The sequence below is a fragment of the Hermetia illucens genome, chromosome 4 (assembly GCF_905115235.1).
Source record: "Hermetia illucens chromosome 4, iHerIll2.2.curated.20191125, whole genome shotgun sequence".
NCBI classification, from domain to species: Eukaryota; Metazoa; Arthropoda; class Insecta; order Diptera; family Stratiomyidae; genus Hermetia; species Hermetia illucens.
Genome location: NC_051852.1, coordinates 28,549,378 through 28,568,724, shown reverse-complemented (window position 1 = coordinate 28,568,724; position 19,347 = coordinate 28,549,378). Strand labels below are relative to the sequence as shown.

At 38.8% G+C, this 19,347-nt stretch overlaps 1 protein-coding gene across 8 annotated transcripts in view; it reads left to right on the top strand.

Annotated features, from left to right (window-relative positions):
• Positions 1-2,742, top strand: part of LOC119655840 (potassium voltage-gated channel protein eag) — a 274,252-nt gene extending 271,510 nt beyond the window's left edge. For 4 of the 8 annotated variants that reach the window (XM_038061949.1, XM_038061948.1, XM_038061946.1 and 1 more), the window contains 3 exons: positions 542-951; positions 1,221-1,511; positions 1,580-2,742. In XM_038061949.1, the coding sequence (XP_037917877.1) occupies positions 542-951; positions 1,221-1,511; positions 1,580-2,509 (1,631 nt within the window). In that variant the 3' untranslated portion in view covers positions 2,510-2,742. The remainder of the gene's footprint in view (positions 1-541; positions 952-1,220; positions 1,512-1,579) is intronic. The other 4 variants (XM_038061951.1, XM_038061947.1, XM_038061950.1 and 1 more) reach the window with 3 other exon arrangements.
• Positions 2,743-19,347: the final 16,605 nt, after the last annotated feature.

Here is a 19,347-nt window from a genome sequence, read left to right as displayed (position 1 = left end):
ACTGTTCATTAGGCAAAACGTTTTCAGTAGCCTCAAGAAAATGGGACATTACAGAAATAGATAATTGTAAGCTCTCTTTTTGCAGGTTTTGCTTACAGGTTCAGTCCATCAGAGAGCTGAGAAGCCGAACTTTTTTATCCCTACTACTGCCTAGTAGAGGCGCAGTTCCAGTGCTAATTAGAATCTGTTCGTCCTCAGAATAGTCCTAACTAACCAGCTTAAGAAATCTCTTTTGTTTCCCTGAGAAACCGAGATTAGTAGGTGGTTGGAAATACAAATTCTTTCTGTTCAGCCTTGGAGGACTATTTTTACCAATTTAATACTGGGTTAGTCTAGTCAGCCTATACTTTTCACATGATTATTGTAATAAGAGCCTAAGTCCCTCCAATAACTTTGAGGGCTCCTGCGTTTTGAAGGTAAAGACTTCGACTTTAAAGGTTCCTTTGGAAAGTTGGATAAGCCCCATGTTTCTCACTTTGCAATTTACTTGTCTCTCGCTAATTTAATGGCTCCTCCTAATAGATACCAAATTATATTCCAGGCAAAGGTGACGTATTTGGCGATCAATTTTGGAAGGATTCCGCCGTTGGACAGAGTGCCGCCAATGTTCGGGCGCTTACCTATTGTGATTTGCACGCTATTAAACGAGATAAACTTTTAGAAGTTCTCGATTTTTATTCGGCCTTTGCAAATAGTTTTGCACGTAATCTAGTTTTAACATATAATCTAAGACATCGACTCATATTTCGAAAGGTTGCCGATGTTAAACGTGAAAAGGAGCTGGCAGAACGACGTAAGAATGAACCGCAGCTGCCCCAAAATCAGGATCATTTGGTTCGAAAAATATTCTCAAAGTTCCGAAGGACACCTCAGTTGCAAGCTGGTTCGAAGGAAGCGCAGTCAGGACAAAGTGATATGGAGAAGGGAGAGATCGAAGCGGATCGTACGAAGGTACTTTGGTATTTTCATTTCTTAGCGTAGATGTGTGTATATATCGGTGTTGTATTGGTTTAATTGTGATTGGGATCGAATTAATTGGAGAAATTGAGGTTTCGGTCCTGCTTCTATTTACAAATAATATGATCTTGTCTTTTTCATTTTTTACTCGGCTAACACTTGATGTTGTGGGACCTATGCAATAATTAATGTATTTCTATGTGTTGTACTGTCCGTTGTATGTATTGTGATGCTCATCACCATTATATCACCTTTTCGACTAGAAGTTGCCTGCTAAATTAACATTAACCGAGGACTCCAGAGTTACAGCAGCCACTGTTCCTTCACCGTCCCCTTCACCAAGTCCATCATCAGGCCCTCCATCTGCGCGTAGTACTCGTGCTAGTAAATGGGGTCGCTTACTAGGTAGTTCAAGTGTCGATTCGGCTAGTGATAGTAATACCAAAGTTGCAGTTTCACGAAGCCTGAGCGCTCGAGAGAGTCTTCGCGAAAGTGCTGCTGCGCAGGGACGTCAAAGTAGTAGTTCAAGTAGTAACGGTGGCCAAGGGAATAAAGTAAATATGCCCTTTCAGTGTTTAGTTAGATTTCATTTTAATATAATTGTTGTATTTTCTAATACAAGGTTTTTCCAAAGGCCCCAAAGCTAACTCCAGGTCCAGCTACCCTAGCACGACAAGACACTATAGATGAGGGTGGAGAAGTAGATACGTCGCCACCCTCACGAGGCACTACTTTGCATATAGAGCGTGATCGTGAAAGTGCAAAGGAACGAATAGAAAGAAATCTTGCAATAGAGCGTGAAAGACAAATAGAGTTAGCTAGTCTTCGAGCAACTACATCGGACACATATGATACAGGACTCCGCGAGCAGCCTCCAACGCTTGCTCAAAGGGACCTGATTGCTAGTGTCTTAGATCTAAAAGTTGATGTCCGGCTGGAAATGCAACGAATGTCACAACGAATCGGACGAATTGAGGATCTCCTTGGCGACCTAGTAAAACGACTAGCGCAAGATTCGTCTGGTCAAACCACCCCCGGTGATGGTGGTGATACCATTCCTACCATTCCAACTCAAACATCAACTGGCATTGTTACAGACCCAGTCATCACGATATCCTCCTCAATGGGTACTCCATCAGGACAACCGCCGCATCCGCCATCCGCTAACAATCCATCAGCTCCGCCTACATCTAGTCAATTAAACGTATTAGGATCTATGTCGAGTTCGGGGGGCAACGGCTTGGGGCCGATATTGCTCAAGAAGCGACGTTCTAAGAGCAGGAAGGCACCGGCGCCCCCAAAACAGACACAAACCAGTCCAGAACAGGTGCGACTTTTGGAGGCGGAGCTGATCGTATCACAACAAGCGGGCAGCACTATGCCTATTACAACAAGTAGCAGTACAGTGCCTACAGACGGAACACAATCACCTCCAAGAGCATCGTCAACGGCAGGGTGCAGTAGTGGTACAAGTGGTACAAGTGGTACCAGTGCTGGTGGTGGTGGCGGCATTGGTGGTGGTAATGGTCGACCAAAGCGAGAATTTCTCTAGCCAAGGATTTTATTACGCCATCAGTCCGATAATAGTAGTTTTGAGCAATAATATGTGTATAAAAATAAATAAATTTAGTATAAAATGAAATCTGCAAATAATGGTTTTGGTGGCGTCGCGAAGAAAATAAAACGATAAAACATGAATGATTATAAAAAATAACAAAAAACAACATAGTCTCTTTTTGTGATATAATAAATATTTATAATTTACAAATTGTTGTACAAAAGTAAGGAAAAAGGTGGAAGTAATAAAATAAAAATGATTAATTCGAAAACAAAATAAAAATAAAAATATTAACATAAAAAAATGCAAAAAATTTAATAAAAGCTGTTCAATTTTCTTTTGAAAAACTGCTTGAAATGTCAATACTGTAAAATATCGTATAAATCATAATAGAATGATAATAGATAGTAGAGAGTGAGTATGAATGAATCTGTTAGGATGGGACTTTGAAATGAAAAAGAAAGAATTAGCGAAAAATTAAATATGTACATGTAAATCTGAATTAGAAGACTAACAGGAATTGAAATGAAGAGAACGATGCAATTTTTTCAATTCTTAAATAAGAACTACCATTTTTCTACAAACAAAACGATTATATTGCATGTTTGTATCATTTTCTGCCAATTCAATGAGAATCTTTAGTTATACTTTACTAAATTAGTGCTTATCAAATTATTGCGTCATCTTTGTTTTGATCACTTTTAACTAAATATGCGGACCAAGATAAAGTTTTCATCATAATTTCAATCTATTTCCACTATAAGCGAGTACTATTCTTTATTTTATAATAAAACCACGAAATTATCATATATTCGCAATTTATATACACTCTATTTGTACAGATACACAATATTTTTTTGTAAATCCCATGTGGATTAGAAAGTGCTAGTTTAAACTAAAGCCTATATCTATCCTTTCATTGCATCTTTTCGAATTGAAAATATCTTCTAAGGCTTCCAAACTTCAAAAATTATAATTTTTAGCAAATATTTTTCAAGACATTCTTTGTTTTTTATTTAATTCATTAAAAATTTTGGAAAAAGTTAAAAATTCATAGAATTTAATGTGAATATTTGAAGTGGAACAAAATGAAACGGAAAAAGCAATAAGTACAAGTTCTGAACATTTAACAAAGGAAATTGAAGTAACATTCATATAAAAGGTTGAAAAGCAGTTCAATTCTGCAAGTACAGTATATTGAAATTGTTAAAAAACTATCTTTTAAAATATAATAATAATCGTTTAATAATTTTAATCTTTAACTATTTAATAATTATTAATAATTTTAATCTTTAACTATTATAACAATAATTAATATTTAATTATTTAATAATTTTTAATTTTGTCTAATATTTATTCCCTTTTATTATATAATTTTATTTCAAAAGTATTACATTTAATCATTTGTTAATACACCAAAAGGGCAATAGATAGGAAAATAAGTGATGTAAGGGGTTGTTATTATTAGAACGTTTTGTTACAATTGTTATAATTTCTATTAATTATCTTATAAACATAATTATATCAACATTTTTCGTATAACCACAACCATTCAAACGAATTATCATGGATGGAAACTTGAATTAAAAACAGGAAAGATGAAAAATTAATATCCTACTTTATATTATTAAAGACTATTATTTAGTTGCACTAAAAATTTCACTTGAATAGACGCAAACATTTAATTTAACATATAGCCATATAATAGAGTAACATTTAAACAAATTTTTTGCTTGTAAATGGAAGGAAGATTTAATGAACAATTAAATGCAATAATTAGTCGTATTATATAGAACTAATTAATAAAACAACTTAATATTAAAAGCAGAGGAGGAAACGTTTGCAATTAAATAAAAAAAAGTAAAGACTCAAAAATATAATTGGTATGTACAATAAAGTGAATAAAATTTGTACAGAAATAATAAAGCGAAGACGAACAAAACGCATCACGTTAAAAAAATAAAATTCGCATGTGGTTAGCTTTAATTATTTTCTACAAACTAAGTGATTAAGCAATCCAATTTAATTTAGCCAGTAAATAAGAAAGAAAACATATTTAAATTTATGAATTTGCAGGTTTAGTGATGCTTATTCTTTTCGAAATTTAACAGACTCAATTATTGTCATGAAAAAAACAGGTTAGGTGTGCTTCTATATGACTGAATTGAGTCAGCGCATACACTTACCATTAGTCAGTGGCTAGGCCATTATATTTGGTATCGTCTAGTATCCCAAATCTTCCCAATTCTTCTATTAACTACAGGATCATGATGACAGATTGAGTAACCACCATCGCATAAGCGCACATGTGCATGAGACACTCAGCGCCTGGTTAGCTATCATGTCAGACCCGATTTGTCCCGTCTTTTACCTCGAAGTCCATAATCTGGTCCCGGTAGTGCCTAATTGACAAAATAACCACCAGTACATTGCACACCTTACTCCGAACTTAATATTGGAGGCTCATTCTTTACAGAATCTGCGTGAACAGCAATATATGCAAGAACCTGACCATATTTTATAATCACAGTTTCCTCCTTTCAAAATAAAAAATCTCACCCTATAAAATCCAGCCAGGCTTCTGGCATTGCAACTAAATACAAACCAGATAGAAAATAAGGCCACTTTTGGCAATTCCTCTCAAAACTCGAGACCATAAAACTTTTCAGCTGCTCACTCCACTTCTGAATTTTCTTGATTTCCATTTTGATGGTTTTGTGCCTTTGTGCAAATCAGTTCAATGTCTGTCTGTGTGTCACACACATTTTTCTCTAAAACAGTTACAGCGATTGACATCAAATTTGCTGAACTGCGAACGCTAACGCATACGGCGAGTTACATCATTCTATATCTAATTTAAGGGGGAGGGAGTCCTCATACATTCAAATGGGGGGGATGCAATTTTTTTTTAACCAAATATAGTCATGTGGGATATCAAAAGTCTCGGTTAGTACTTTCCGAAGCTGGTCTTAGCTTTGACATTTCTTAGGAAGTTGGGGAGTGCCAGGAGACTAAAGCGATCATTTCTTTCACGGACCCATTCTTGGGAACCACCAAACCCAAAACTCTACAAAAAAATCAAGAAGCTGCCGCTATATGGTGCCTAGGCTCCGAAATACTCTCCGTACAGACATCTGTTCAAATAAATTTACTAAAAGTATTACTTCATCGGCTAAAAAATCATAAGTCGCCAGGAGCCGATGGAATTACAGCCGAATTGGTTAAATATGGAGGCGACCAGTTACACCAAGTGGTTCATCAACTTGTGCTCAAGGTATGGGACAGCGAATCAATGCCTGACGATTGGCAGCGAGGCATAATCTGTCTCATACATAAAAAGGGAGATATCACACAGTGCAGCAATTATAGAGGTATCACGTTGCTGAGTACCATCTATAAGATATTCTCCACTATCTTGCTAGGCCGGATAGCCCCATACGCCCAGAACATCATTGGCCCATACCAAAGAGGCTTCACTCCAGGCAAATCAGCAACAGATCAGATTTTCTCTCTGCGGCAGGCGATGGAAAAACTGTTGGAATATGGACAACAGTTGCACCATCTGTTCATCGACTTTAAAGCCGCCTATGATAGCATAGCCAAGGTAAAACTGTACACGGCCATGAGGGAATTCGGTATCCCGACGAAATTAATAAGACTGACTAGGCTGACCCTGACCAATGTGCGAGGCCAGATAAAAGCAGCAGGATCACTCTCAAGACCATTCGACATCAACAACGGTCTACGACAAGGGGATGCGCTATCATGCGTCCTCTTTAACCTGGCCCTCGAGAAGGTGATCCGTGATGCTGAGGTGAATGCAAGAGGTACGATCCTCTTCAAGTCCACCCAACTACTGGCCTATGCTGACGATATCGACATCATGGGAAGAACCACCCGAGACGTTCAAACTGCCTTCATCCAGATCGAGCAGGCAGCGCGAGATCTTGGGCTGCACATCAATGAAGGCAAGACAAAATACATGGTGGCAACGTCAGCACCGAAGACGAATCAACCAACAACATCAAACCGCACTGGTCAAACACAAACACGAACAAGAATAAGGATAGGGGAATACAACTTTGAGACCGTTGACAATTTCTCCTATCTAGGGTCAAAAATCACAACCGATAACAACTACGATGATGAAATCCGCGCACGGTTGTTGTCAGCCAACAGAGCCTACTTCAGCTTACAAAGACTGTTCCGCTCGAAACGTCTCACCATAGGGTCAAAGCTCTTACTGTACAAGACTATGATCTTGCCAGTCCTCATGTATTCCTCGGAAACTTGGGTTCTTAGCAAGAAAAATTGCGAACTCTTGGCTGCGTTCGAGAGAAGAATCCTCCGAAGAATTTGTGGCCCCCTACATGAGGATGGACGATTCCGTAGCCTACACAATGACGAAATCTATGAGCGATACCATGACCGTCCGGTTGTGGATAAAATCCGGCTCAATAGGTTACGGTGGGCGGGTCACTTAATCCGTATGGATGAAGATGATCCCACCCGGAAAGTCTATAAGGGCAATATCTATGGTAGGAAAAGAAGACGAGGCGAACCCTGCCTAAGATGGAGCGATGGCGTGGGCCAGGACGCCAGACAGCTTTTAGGGATATCGAATTGGTGGACCTCGGCGCAAAACCGGGATGTCTGGAGTTCCTTATTAAGGCAGGCCTAGACCGGATACCGGTTGTTGCGCCGTTGATGATGATGATGAAAAGTATTACTATAATTTTTAGTAATTGACTACAAACCCCCCTTAAGATCATCCTAGAACCACCAATGCAGCAACGTAGGTTATAACATGAAGCATGATCCTACCAAATTGCACTATTATTAACAAAGTTAGAATAGGTCAAAATTGCCGCTTCTGTTCAAATTCAAGACTTTGATTTCAATATCACCCGAAAGTGGATATTCTCAAAAAAATATACATACCTTACGCGCTAGGTACTAGTGGAACAAATGTCCACTCAAATGTTTTTTTAAAAGAAATACACAAAATCTTTCATACCTGAATCGTTCAGCTTCCAGTTTCCCGCCTTATTTCTTTTAGAACCAAATCTGCAACTGCAGTAATTAGCTGAACTGTATGAGAAATTGGATGAAAGTTAATTAATCTGTCAAGTCCCTTGAGCTTAAGGTCTGTAGATCCACCAACCCCTTCGGCGTTTGGCAGACCAAGGCTGAATACCTCATGCGTGTTGCAAAGCATGTCGTTTAGCATCATCAACGACGAACAACCAATATTAACTCTAAGCCTGCCTTAGCAAAAAGAAAAAATTACAGACATCTCGATTTTGCCCCGAAGACCACCAATTCGATATCGTCATCATCATAGGGTTTGCTTGCCTGGTGCCCACCATTACCTTAAGGTATTTGATAGCTGTTATTTCGCATAACTACAACTAAGTACTCTCAACATGTTTTACAACCCGTTGATATAACCTATATTATCCTTGTCGCCTTACCAAATGAAATACAGTAAGGCAGGGCAGAAACTTGTGGTCCACTTATGGAAATAAGGTTATTTTTCGTCCCTTCTTCAATGTCAGACAAAGTTTGTCGGTAAGTGCACCTAAATAATTATGTACATCAATCATCGCCGGAGACCTCCTTACTACTTCAATTAGCCAAATTGAATGCGTGCTTACGTCAAGGATAATCACTGTCCAAAACTCGCTAGCACGACTTTTTCTTTGAATTACATTTTTTCTCAAGCCAATAATAAATTTGAAGGCATTTGGGAAGTTTTTGGTATCAATGTAAGATCCAACTCTACTATCAATGTAAGGTCCAACATCTCAAAAACGGGGAACAGCCAGTTACAGCCTTCTTGCTCCAGCATTTGTTCCTTAGTTTCCAAAACTGGGTCGGTAACCGCCAACTAAAACACCTTATTGAATACACTGTCGAGGTCTGGTGCGCTCTTTGGTACCTGTTCTGCTACTGATTTAAAGCAGGTATTCACTCGTTACTGCAGAAATTATCACACAATGAAGGGTATCTGAAAGTAGTTGCCGTGGATTCTGTCTTCTTGTCCGAATAATACCTCCATCACATTCTGAAGAAAATCGAAGTACTTTTAATGTAACTCTCTAGGCACTTGCCCATGGGTTTATGTCAGCCTCTTTGGATAATTGTCCAAAGCAACTTCTCTTGCTTGGATATGCTCTCTCAGCTACTTTTAAAGTTACTAGTCCGACCCGATAACACTACCCTAGAAGCTGTTGGATCTTCTACTAGAAAACTGATGAGATACTCTTACTCTCTTCTGTGACATTTCCGGTATACTCTTCAGTTCTAACCAAACCAGCATAAAGGTTCATTCATACATGGCTTTCATATACCATTCAGGTCTCCCCCATCTTCGGCCGTACAATTCCTAAACGATGATTCATAATGGTCACTGGGGACATAATGTAGCAAGTGACGTGCCTTTCTTCCCGTTCCTCACCAACTATTGGAGAACTAATAAGAATTAGGTCTGGATTCTCTTTTTGAGCTTCATTTTTGTTAGCCAATATAATGTATAACTGCAAGGAAGCTTGTATTGTCAAATGAAATTCCCATTTTCTGAATAATTTTTGGGCTACGTCCTAAGGGGAGCATCTATAGACATCAATCCCTGATACGTTCTTGTGTGCTCATTACCCAGGTCTCGCTTTGCATCACGCAGCATACGAGTACGTATGACATCTTATCCGTACTGGATATAGAAATTGTTCCAAAGTTTCTTTTCAACTTTTCGTTCTTTTTCTTAGCTTTTTAGACGCAACCTTAAAAGAGTCAAAAATGGAAGACGTCTTTTTGTTTTTGAGGGCCTTGATCACATCCGAAATGAGGATACCCACAATCAACATGGTGTAGCACCAATTGTGGAAAAATTCACTTGCCGGTCTAAACATCCAAATCGACGGTAAGCGACCGAAAAACCGGCCAAAACCACGGTTTGATACACTGGATGCTGATTTTAAGGCCTCGCGACTACATCCACATCAGGCCTTTGATAAAATAAAATGGCGCAGCTGATCACGAAGTGCCGACCCCGCTTGTGAATGGGACAAAGGATAAAAAAAAGAAGAAGGGTGCTAAGTAGTCTCTTTGTACTCTACATGGGGCTTATCATTAGATGCTGGATTTATGGAAGTTAAGGTCCAAGGCCCAGTGGACAAATTCGCAATCATAAATTATCAGGGAAAGTTCATAAGGGTTCAATTACCTCATCTCTTTCTGGTATGACAAGAATTAGGATATTTCTACGATTGCAATTATGAACAAATCTAAAGTGTCAAGTAAAACGCTTTCTGTCAACCATTACAAGTTGTACGTAATTACTTTCATGTTTTCATTAGTCCAGGTTGCTTACATAATTCGAAAGAAACAGAAAAGCCACACGAAATACCCGCTGTCAAAATTACCTGGCTCTCCTTTCATTAAATGAAAGAACTCGGAAAGTCAAATACACATTTGATATTCACACCAGTAGATAAGCGAATACGTTATACGTAAACGGTTCGGTGAAGATCTTCAACCTCGACAGGGAGATCCATGTGCGCCCGCAACGAACGTTGCTTGAAGGAATGCTCCCATGGCTCGAAGACTTTAAAGCGGCCCTCATATGAGGAGTGCAGCGGCGTGCGAGGAGCGTCCACCCTAATGAGTACCTCCACCATGTCTCGAAGTCCTTGGGGTGTCGACCTATGGCGTCGTATGTCCGAAAGGTGGAATCGGCCACAGTTTTAAAACCGCGTCCCTGAACAGATGCAGCATGCTGGAGTCGCTTAACCCTGCTCTCGGTCGGCGGGGAGTCCCAGATTTTTCCCGTACACTATCTCCGCGGAGTTGGCCATGAAATCCGACGAAAGGCAAATACTGCTACCACGATGGGTCGCCACCAGCGACGTCTTGGCCTTTAGTGTCCGGTGCCAATATTCCAGCATCCCATTGGACTGCGGATGGTATACAGTGGTACTGTGGCATTTGAAACCCAAGAATTTGCCTAACTCCGAGAAGAGAGTAGACTCAAACCGCAATCCAGGGTTCGTGATGATTACGGCTAGTACAATAAAGTGCGGGATCCATTCTCGACAGTCAGAGGTAATATTGCTTCAGGCCACCTCGTAAACCTGCCGATGAGTGTGAGGCAATACTGGTATCCGTGCGAATCTCGCAAAGGACCAATGATGCCGTTTTTACGTGCTTTTCGATCTTGCATTTGTGGTACACGATGCACTGTCTGGCCCAAGAATTTACGTCCTTGCTCATGGGCGCCCAGAAGTATTTTCCAGTGAATAGCGTCGTCCTGGTGCCTGGATGCGGAAGATCTTGTATTGCGTAGAGTATTTCCTTGCGAAAATCGGCCAGAATAAATGGCCTACGTCTCTTGTCTAAGGTCTCGCATAGTAATTAGGAATTTGAGCCGAATATAGGTAACTTCATTTGGAACTTGTATTTAGAGTTCGCCCTCAAGCTCTGAAGCTCCACGTCACTTTCTTACCGTATAGATTCGTGACAAAGCGTCCGCAACGACGATGTCTTTTCCAGATACATGTTGGATGTCGGAAGTAAACTGACTAACGAAGTTCAGTTGTCGAAGTTGGCGAGGCGCTATGCCTCCGGCAGCGACAAACACGGTTAGGGGTGCATCTGACCGAGGAAATGCCAATAGTGTAGCATCAACAAGCTGCTGTAGTTTTACGTCCAGACAAGAACCCGTTGTGGAGCGCTTTATGATGGGCAACTTTGCGCAGGAAACGACAATAGAAGTTTAACATGCCCCAGAACCTTCACAGATACTTTATCGTCATTCGCAGGGGAACGTTTTTGATCACCTGTACCTTGTTTGAGTCTGGTTGTGGCCGAGAAATTTCACCTGCTTCTGTAGGGATTTGCAATTTTCAACGTTTAGAACAAGCCCGGCTTCAAGAATACATTGAAAAATGCTCTCGAAATGGTCCAAATTCCCAGATTCGGAAGAAGAGGTGACCAAAACATCATCCATGTGAAAGAAGCAGGAGTTTAAGTTGGACAAATGAAATGTCTTCGAATCCTGGTGAACTTAAAGAGCCTGAAAGTTGTACGGATAGCCGTTTTTGCCATGTCTTCGGAAGCCATGATCGGATCCAAGGTTGTGAAAACACGGCAGTTTCTCAATGAATGCACAAAGTCATGGATAAATTGAATAGGGTATAAGTCGGGAATTGTCTGAGCATTCAAATGCCTGTAATCTCCGCAAGACCTCCATTCGCCGTGTGTCTTAGGGACCATATGGAGTGCAGATGACCAACAGCTATTGAAAGGGATGCAAATACCGTGTTTGTTGAGATCATCAAACTCTTTCTTTGCAACAGCTAGCCTCTTGAGAGATAGGGGATGCACCTTTGAGAAGATCGGGGAACTAGTAGGTGTTGAAATGGTGCTGCACATCGTGCTTAACGAGCTGGGAGAAACTAATTTCAGTAATGATGTTGCAATATTTTCGGAGGAGTGCGCAAATGCGATGGCGGCAAAGTCTTTGAAAACAATGGAAAGAGTGTCGTTTGCGCAAGTGGAAATTTTTGCTGACGCATTTTCGCATTCTGGATACCCAATGAAGGCAACGAATTCCAGTTTTTTTTTGTAATGTTTTATTTTGCTCATTAGTATTTACAACAACAATCACTAGGCTTGATTTCTTCTGCCCAGCGTGTCCTCAAAAATGGCATCCTAGAAGCAATGCCTTTTCAACTGAGATCACATCACATGTGATACTTGGAGCACAGCGCACAATGGGAGTTTTCATCAGTAAAAACTTTTTTCCCTTGTCTAAAACTTTGCTTAAAACATCAGTTGTGCCTTCAATGATTAACAATATCCAATCTTCTCCCTTTTTTCCTCTGGTCATCTGTGGCCCAAGTCCAAAATTTAAAGCATCTGTTATTATAACCTGAAGCACCCACCTTCTCCTCACGAACACTTTTATTTGTCCCCCTACTGGGTACGCATGTGTAATTAGAGGTCACGTGTGGTGACCACAGTACACTTCCTGGAGAACTTTTGGATATTTGATTTTACAGTAGAATCCCGATAATTCGTATGGTCAAAGGCCTGACGATTTGGTGCGAAATATCCGGATTACCAATTATTGAGAGTGGAAAGTGAAGGAAATTAACTCCAGAGATCGGCAAATTTATGCGAATTATCGGTATTCCGAATTATCGATGGCTCCCATTATTGATTGAGTGGTACATCGTATAACTGTCTTTGATAAATTCAAACAGCTCAACATTTTTAGTTTCAAACAGAAGTTATATCAAATCTCTGTTCTTTAGCTATTTTTTGAAGTGAGGTGATTTTCTTTTCTGCTTCCTCAAATTTCGGTCAGTTCCCCTAATCACCTTTGATATAGAACGAGTTTTCAGCAGCAATGAATTTCGCTTCATTGAACCCATCGCTTGCTGCTTCTGGAGAGGTACCAGAGTACCACCCACCCTTTTAACGCTTAAGTTCTTCCTTTGTTGTCGGTTCCCTAGAAAAAGGCACCAGAGAAAGGTGTATATAACCTTAAAATTATCGACTACCCCTATCGCCATTAAATGCAAAGCAACTGCAGGCAAATACTCACGAGGAACCCAAGATTTATCAAAACTACATCATTTCGCCTGTATTGTGAGCTTGGACGTAACCATCGGCTTTACGACTCAGGAGTCCCTATTGGGGTTTATGCCATGGGAAGTTATGTGGTAGACAATTCTGACGAAAAGTAGGTGGAAAAGCCAGGATTCCCCCGGGCGAGAAGTTATCTCAAAGACCCGGAAAAGAAATTTCAACAGAAAAAAAGGATTTAGAATTTTCGCCAAAGAGCCAAATAATTTTCGTCCCGGGCCTCATTTTTCCGCTTAGCTTTCACCCCGAGCCCAGATTTCCTTTTTTACGGTCCTGCGTAAAGAGAAGTTACCAATACACTTCAGTACAGATTTTTAGTAGATTTTCAGAAGATTTACTGGAAGCAAGAGCGCTTCTTACCCATAAACGAACCTTCAGTCAAGTAAGATTCTCACTTGAATATCCCCTGAAATAACACGCGTTATACATCCAGAAAACTAAAAGAGGTCAGCCTGAAAATTTAGGACTTCTGGTATTTAGAAAAAATAGTATTCGATGCCTCTTTTCCTTGAATGCCTTCACGAAGGCACACTGTAAATATTAATTTTTACAGCTTGGTCCTCTATTTATGGAACTCTGCGTTGAGTTTTCTGAAATATGCCTCATTTGGTATAGTCTACAAGAACATCCGGAAGAATAGGCCCAACGTTTTTTGTAACAATATAACATGTTTTGTAATTTTGAAATTGAACTTCATTTTTTTTAGCAGTTTCCGGTACATTTGGGCACAATATAAATTTTTTATGGACTTTGCTGGTCTGATAAAATTGAGTAACCAGTAACCCAACAAGTAAACTCTTTGCGATTGGATTTAATCAAAACATGCAATATCCACATTCATATAATCTTAATTCGATTCGACTCTTATAGATTGAGACTGAAATGTATGGCACCCATTCCTCCCTTGGATTGATATTTCTCAGCTTCATTTTCAAGCTGTTGGAACCTATGCTTTCTGGATTTTAACTGCTAGAACGAAACATATTTATTAAACTGAAATTGTATGCTTTGTTTTTCATTCCCAATAGCGAGAGAAAGCAATAGTTCTTTTAACATGTAGAGAGATGCACTCATCTTATACAAGAAAACGAAAGACTTAAGCCAGCAACTTTCTAAATGTAGCATACATTTTGTAATTAAATGGAATCGTGAGAGACATAATCTTTTCGTTGTTTATTCATTTTCAAATAATAAGTGAATACGAAATTCAGTTTCTAGCGAAAATATTTTTAAATTTACGTAGGCAAAGTAGGGCGAATCTCGTTTGAAGAAGTAGTTGGGATACTACACTTTAAGGGGTTATTCTAGCGTCAAACATGTAAAAATGAGTATCATTTTAAAACTCTCATAAACAACAATAAAACCTATCAACTTTAAATTTAACATATTTTTTTTTTATTAAGTCTATAAAATTAAGATTTCATGGCTACAAAAAAAATTAAAAACAAAATGGCGACCGCAGTATTCAGATGTTTCAGCGTGAGAACGCAAAGAGTACTCAAGCTTTTCAAGTGACCTGTAACCAATTTTAAAAATTTAGTTTTGATGAAAATGTACTGGACACACCTTCATTATATCATTAGTTTTGAATTTTGACAATTTGGCAAGCTTTTAAGCATAGCGTCCTTAATTTTTGTCGTATGTTTTATTGTGAAAAAAATATTCCCAAATATGCAAAATTTCATATTTTTGTCTAATTTTGGGTGAGTCCAGTTGTTAATTATGCCATAAGTTTCTAAAAAAAATAGATTTTATTCGGTTCATTAGAGTTTTCTGTTGAGGTATAGTACATCGATTCCAAAAACTGATTTTTCTCTAAATTAACACCTCTCTAAATCTACTTTTAAAAAATATATTAAGTTTGGCAAAGATATGAAAAATTAATGGAATTACCTCCTGCTATGAATTCATAAATTTAAATAAATCTTTAAAAGTGTAAAATATTTTAATGCGCTCTTAAGATACTTTGGCATAAGAAATATATTTAAAAAATAAATTCACTAACGTGCCGTCCACAATAATAATTTAAACAAAAAAAAAGAAAAAAAAACAATACCAGAAACAACTGACCAAAACAAATGCAAAATTAATTGAATAAATAATTACCACATATGCTTGCTACTAACTTATTGTAAACCCACTTTTTCAAGCTTTATTGATATTACTACTGAATGCGAAATATATAAGGAAACGAAGGAAAGTAAAATAACAAAAGAAAAATTAATAAACCAAGAAATTAATATCATTTTACTGAAATTGAAAAAAGAAAGCGATGTTGGATAATGAGAATAATTTCAAGAATATATTTGAAAAAAAGTCGCTTTTCGTCTTACATAAATACAACACATTTTACAATTTTTACAGTAAATGAAATACATACATTTACGTATATATTTTTGAGTCCATACACTCTAACTTAACTTTCTGAGCTCAACAACAAAATTACTTCTTTTGCACTGAACAGTAAGCCAATTAGCGATAATACAATCATTTCAATCGGTTTCATGATAACTACTTTATATTTTTGACACCTTCTATACAGTTTTTGGTGAGGTACTGAAGAACATAAACATTTAAAAGACATACTTATATAATAATTTATAACTTTTCTTTTGAAATTGTTTGTAAAAACAGAGTAGTAACTCATAAAACATTTCAAAATCCTAAAATTTTGGCATCCACCAATACTAGTAATTCTCTTTGTTTGGTGATCATCAAAGTAGTTTGGAATTCTTGAACATAATTAAACGCGGTCCATGCAATATTAAAGGTTGAGGTCTACTTTGGCAATTTTTGCTTAACTATTGATGCTGAAACTTCTTCAATCGCATCAACGAAATTTTTCACCGATTTCTTGGCATTATAATAGTATACAGCCCCCCCTGAAAGGATGGAATCATGACTCTTTTAAAGGCAACACACCGAATAGCTCCTACTTATCCAAATCTTTCAATAGATGAGTATTGTGATGTTTGCGAACTGACTTTTGTTACTGTTGCTAACCTGACGATTGATATTTCTGAAATGTAGACTGGAATAAATTTGACTTTATCAATATATTTTGACAAGGGCCAACCACTTTCATCGACATAACTTTCAAAACCTTAAAACCTCTCAATTCATCAGCTAGCATTTCTAGATCTGGACTAATTATTAGAAACTTCTCTTTTGAGGGATTGAGTTCCAGAGCTTACTTAGACAGAAAAGGGTATTTCAGGGCTCAAAAATAATCCTTTCGTGATTGGTATGCTCAAGATTAGTCTGAAAATGAAAGTCGATGGTAAGCGAACCAAAGGCTGGCCAAAACAATGGTAGCTTGATTCTCTGGATGGCAATTTGAAGGCCCCACGACTACATCCAAATCAGGTATTTGATAAAACAAAATGGCGCAGCCGATCCCGCTTGTGAACCGGGCAAAGGCTAACGAGAAAAGGAAGACTGTTGATAGTACATTTTTTTATGTAAGTGCCTTCGAAGCGAGGAAGGCTGTTTGAATATTTCCAAAGATTTTATCATAAGACTTTACCAAATGATATACAAATTAAACATACCACCAATCTAAACTTTCAGACAGAGCAATAACACCAGCGCCCATCATATCATTTCGTACCCCAAAATGCTGCAAATATGAAACAAAAAGAAGTGTATTTACAGAGAGTTATCCGATAAGAACAATGGCAAAGGAAATTTAAGTGAAGCAACAAATGGCACATTATTCAAATGGCCGCCTCAGCTTCATTGGTAGTGCTTCAAACCGCCGGTGCAATTTTCAATGACTCGGTCGAATATGTACAGCGTTATTCTGACAATAGCCTCTCGAATATTGGTCTCGAGCTCAAATCAAATGATTAACTTGTTAACGTAGACTAAGGACTTGATGTAGTTTAGAAGAAAAGAAAATCACCATCGTCTTTTCAGAAGAAAGTCCAATGATGCCGCCTCACCATAAAAAGCACCAAATTGTCAATATCCCTAGATACATGGATGCTTGCTCGAACACAGGTGGATTTTAGTTGCTCCAAAAACAACAATTTTGCTTCTTTATATATGTAGGCATGGTCCTCTGGCACCAATTCTTACGCCAGCATTATCTTATAAGGATATAAGCTCAAATCCATTGCTATGCATACGGACTGAAGCTATGATTAGCACCAAGTTCACAGCGAAATTCACGTTTCGTATTTACAACTGAGCCGAAATTTCGATAACATTTTTTAATAACTGCGACAAATTCGACAAGCATAAAACGATTCAGGATAGAATAACAAAGCTTGGCCAAAATTTTGGCAACTGCATCTCATTAGTAACCTTGATAGCTGCCGAAACATGAACTAGCATTGCTATTTGGTCCTCAATATTTCTACATTTCTTCAATAGTAGCAGCTCTAACCAATCATGGCCTCATACCTCATTAAATCAATGTTCCTTTGCCACGTATTTTACAACTTTGAAGTGCAGATGGTTTACTTAACTTCTTCTTGGCCCCGCAACATAGATGCACACCCTACTTTCGCGGACATCAGGCCAGCTGAAGTTATAAAATCAAATAGCTTCTCTCCTCTAGGATTGCATTTGCTACTGCCCCAACAAATAGGCCGAGCGTTCGCTTCACAAACTATATATAGTTCAAGACCACTTGATTCTGCATACCCTACCAGATCCCATACTTCTTGCATCGACGGAGGACAAAAAGAATCTCCTCTTACCATTAACCTAGTATTGTAAGTTGACCACTACTAGGTCCTGGAAGCAGAATTGTCTGAGCATGGTTGCCTCTAACAATTTTTGCATCAGGACCCCAGCCTTCGGGGTCTATGATTTTTCATCGATGAAGGCCCCAGTCTCCTTTACTGATCCAATACCGTAGATTTTGATAAAATGATCCCATGGCTCTTGTAATGGAACTACATAAGAACAGTTCTGCCAGCCTTCCTGTCAGTATATAGGAAAAAGTATATAGGAAAAGGCTTTGACATGCTGCAGGTTAATTTCACTAACTCTTATGTCTGTAAACATAATTATAGTCTAATATGAAGACCCCCGCTAACTAAAAAATCTGCTGCATTCAGTGTCGATCTCACCGAGATTACCAGCTTGTCCTCACCTTCCGCCGAAAGTCCGCTTTCTTGCGTCCGATTTCTCTGGATATCGCCACCCCTGGTGGTGTAGCAACGCCCATATCTGCATTCCCGAGAAACTTGCCCTTCCTTCGCAATAGTTGTAGTCGGCTGGGAGCCCTCCCAGGTTCACGGTGTCCAGGCTGCATTGATCTGTTTCTATATCACGAATTACACCTATTGCGTCCATATCACCAGCTTCCCTTTCCTCCGCTTTTCCTGGTACAGGCGGAGGAGAAGGTTGTGACAGGCAAGCCTGTGGTCCCTTCTCCTTTGCGGCTGAAGGTTCCTTCCGCCGAGTCTTCCTCTACCGTTTTTGGAAGAGTTAGGCAACTATATCGCCGACAGGCCGGCCATAGTTAGGTTTCTAGGTCCTCTCATTAAGGGAGTTGCTGTACTATCCTTTTCGGCTGACCGCACCATAGACACCGGGTGCAAGTTTTCCACTGAAGTGGAGAATCTGTCTTCCGCAGATTGCTCCGTGGGGGGAAAATGAATCTGGTGAGACCTCAAAAATCCGTGCCTCAGCCACGACCTGATTTCTCAAAATCGCAGTAGATTCAAAGTCTGTGAGTTCTTAGTAATTCTTCTTAGTAATGTAGAGTTTCTGTTCCTTCTATCATCAGCATCCTTTCAACGATTTTTACTTTACTGGGTTTTTCAGACGGTTTTTTTTAAATTATCGTTCTTTGTCTGTATGTTGAATTGCAAAACTCTTCATCGAAAGGAAAAAGCTGATATCAACTTTTTGCTGGACTTCAGGGTCCAAATATGAAGACTGACTATTGACAGTCTTTTCAGTGAATGTAAGGCATCTTGATTTCTTTGTCGGAAAAATTCCAGATATGATCATAAAGGGTTACGTCAGAGGTCCTTCCCAACATTTTCATCTTCATCACCGTCGTCCAGTGTTTATGCTGGTTTCCCCAGCATACGGATTCAAAGGGAGCGACGGGGAGAGCGATATAATGGTAGATTTCAAACTTGAAACGCGTCATTTAGATTATACTATTAAGGAAAGGAATTTCATGCATTCGATTCTGATTCGACATCATTTACTGAATG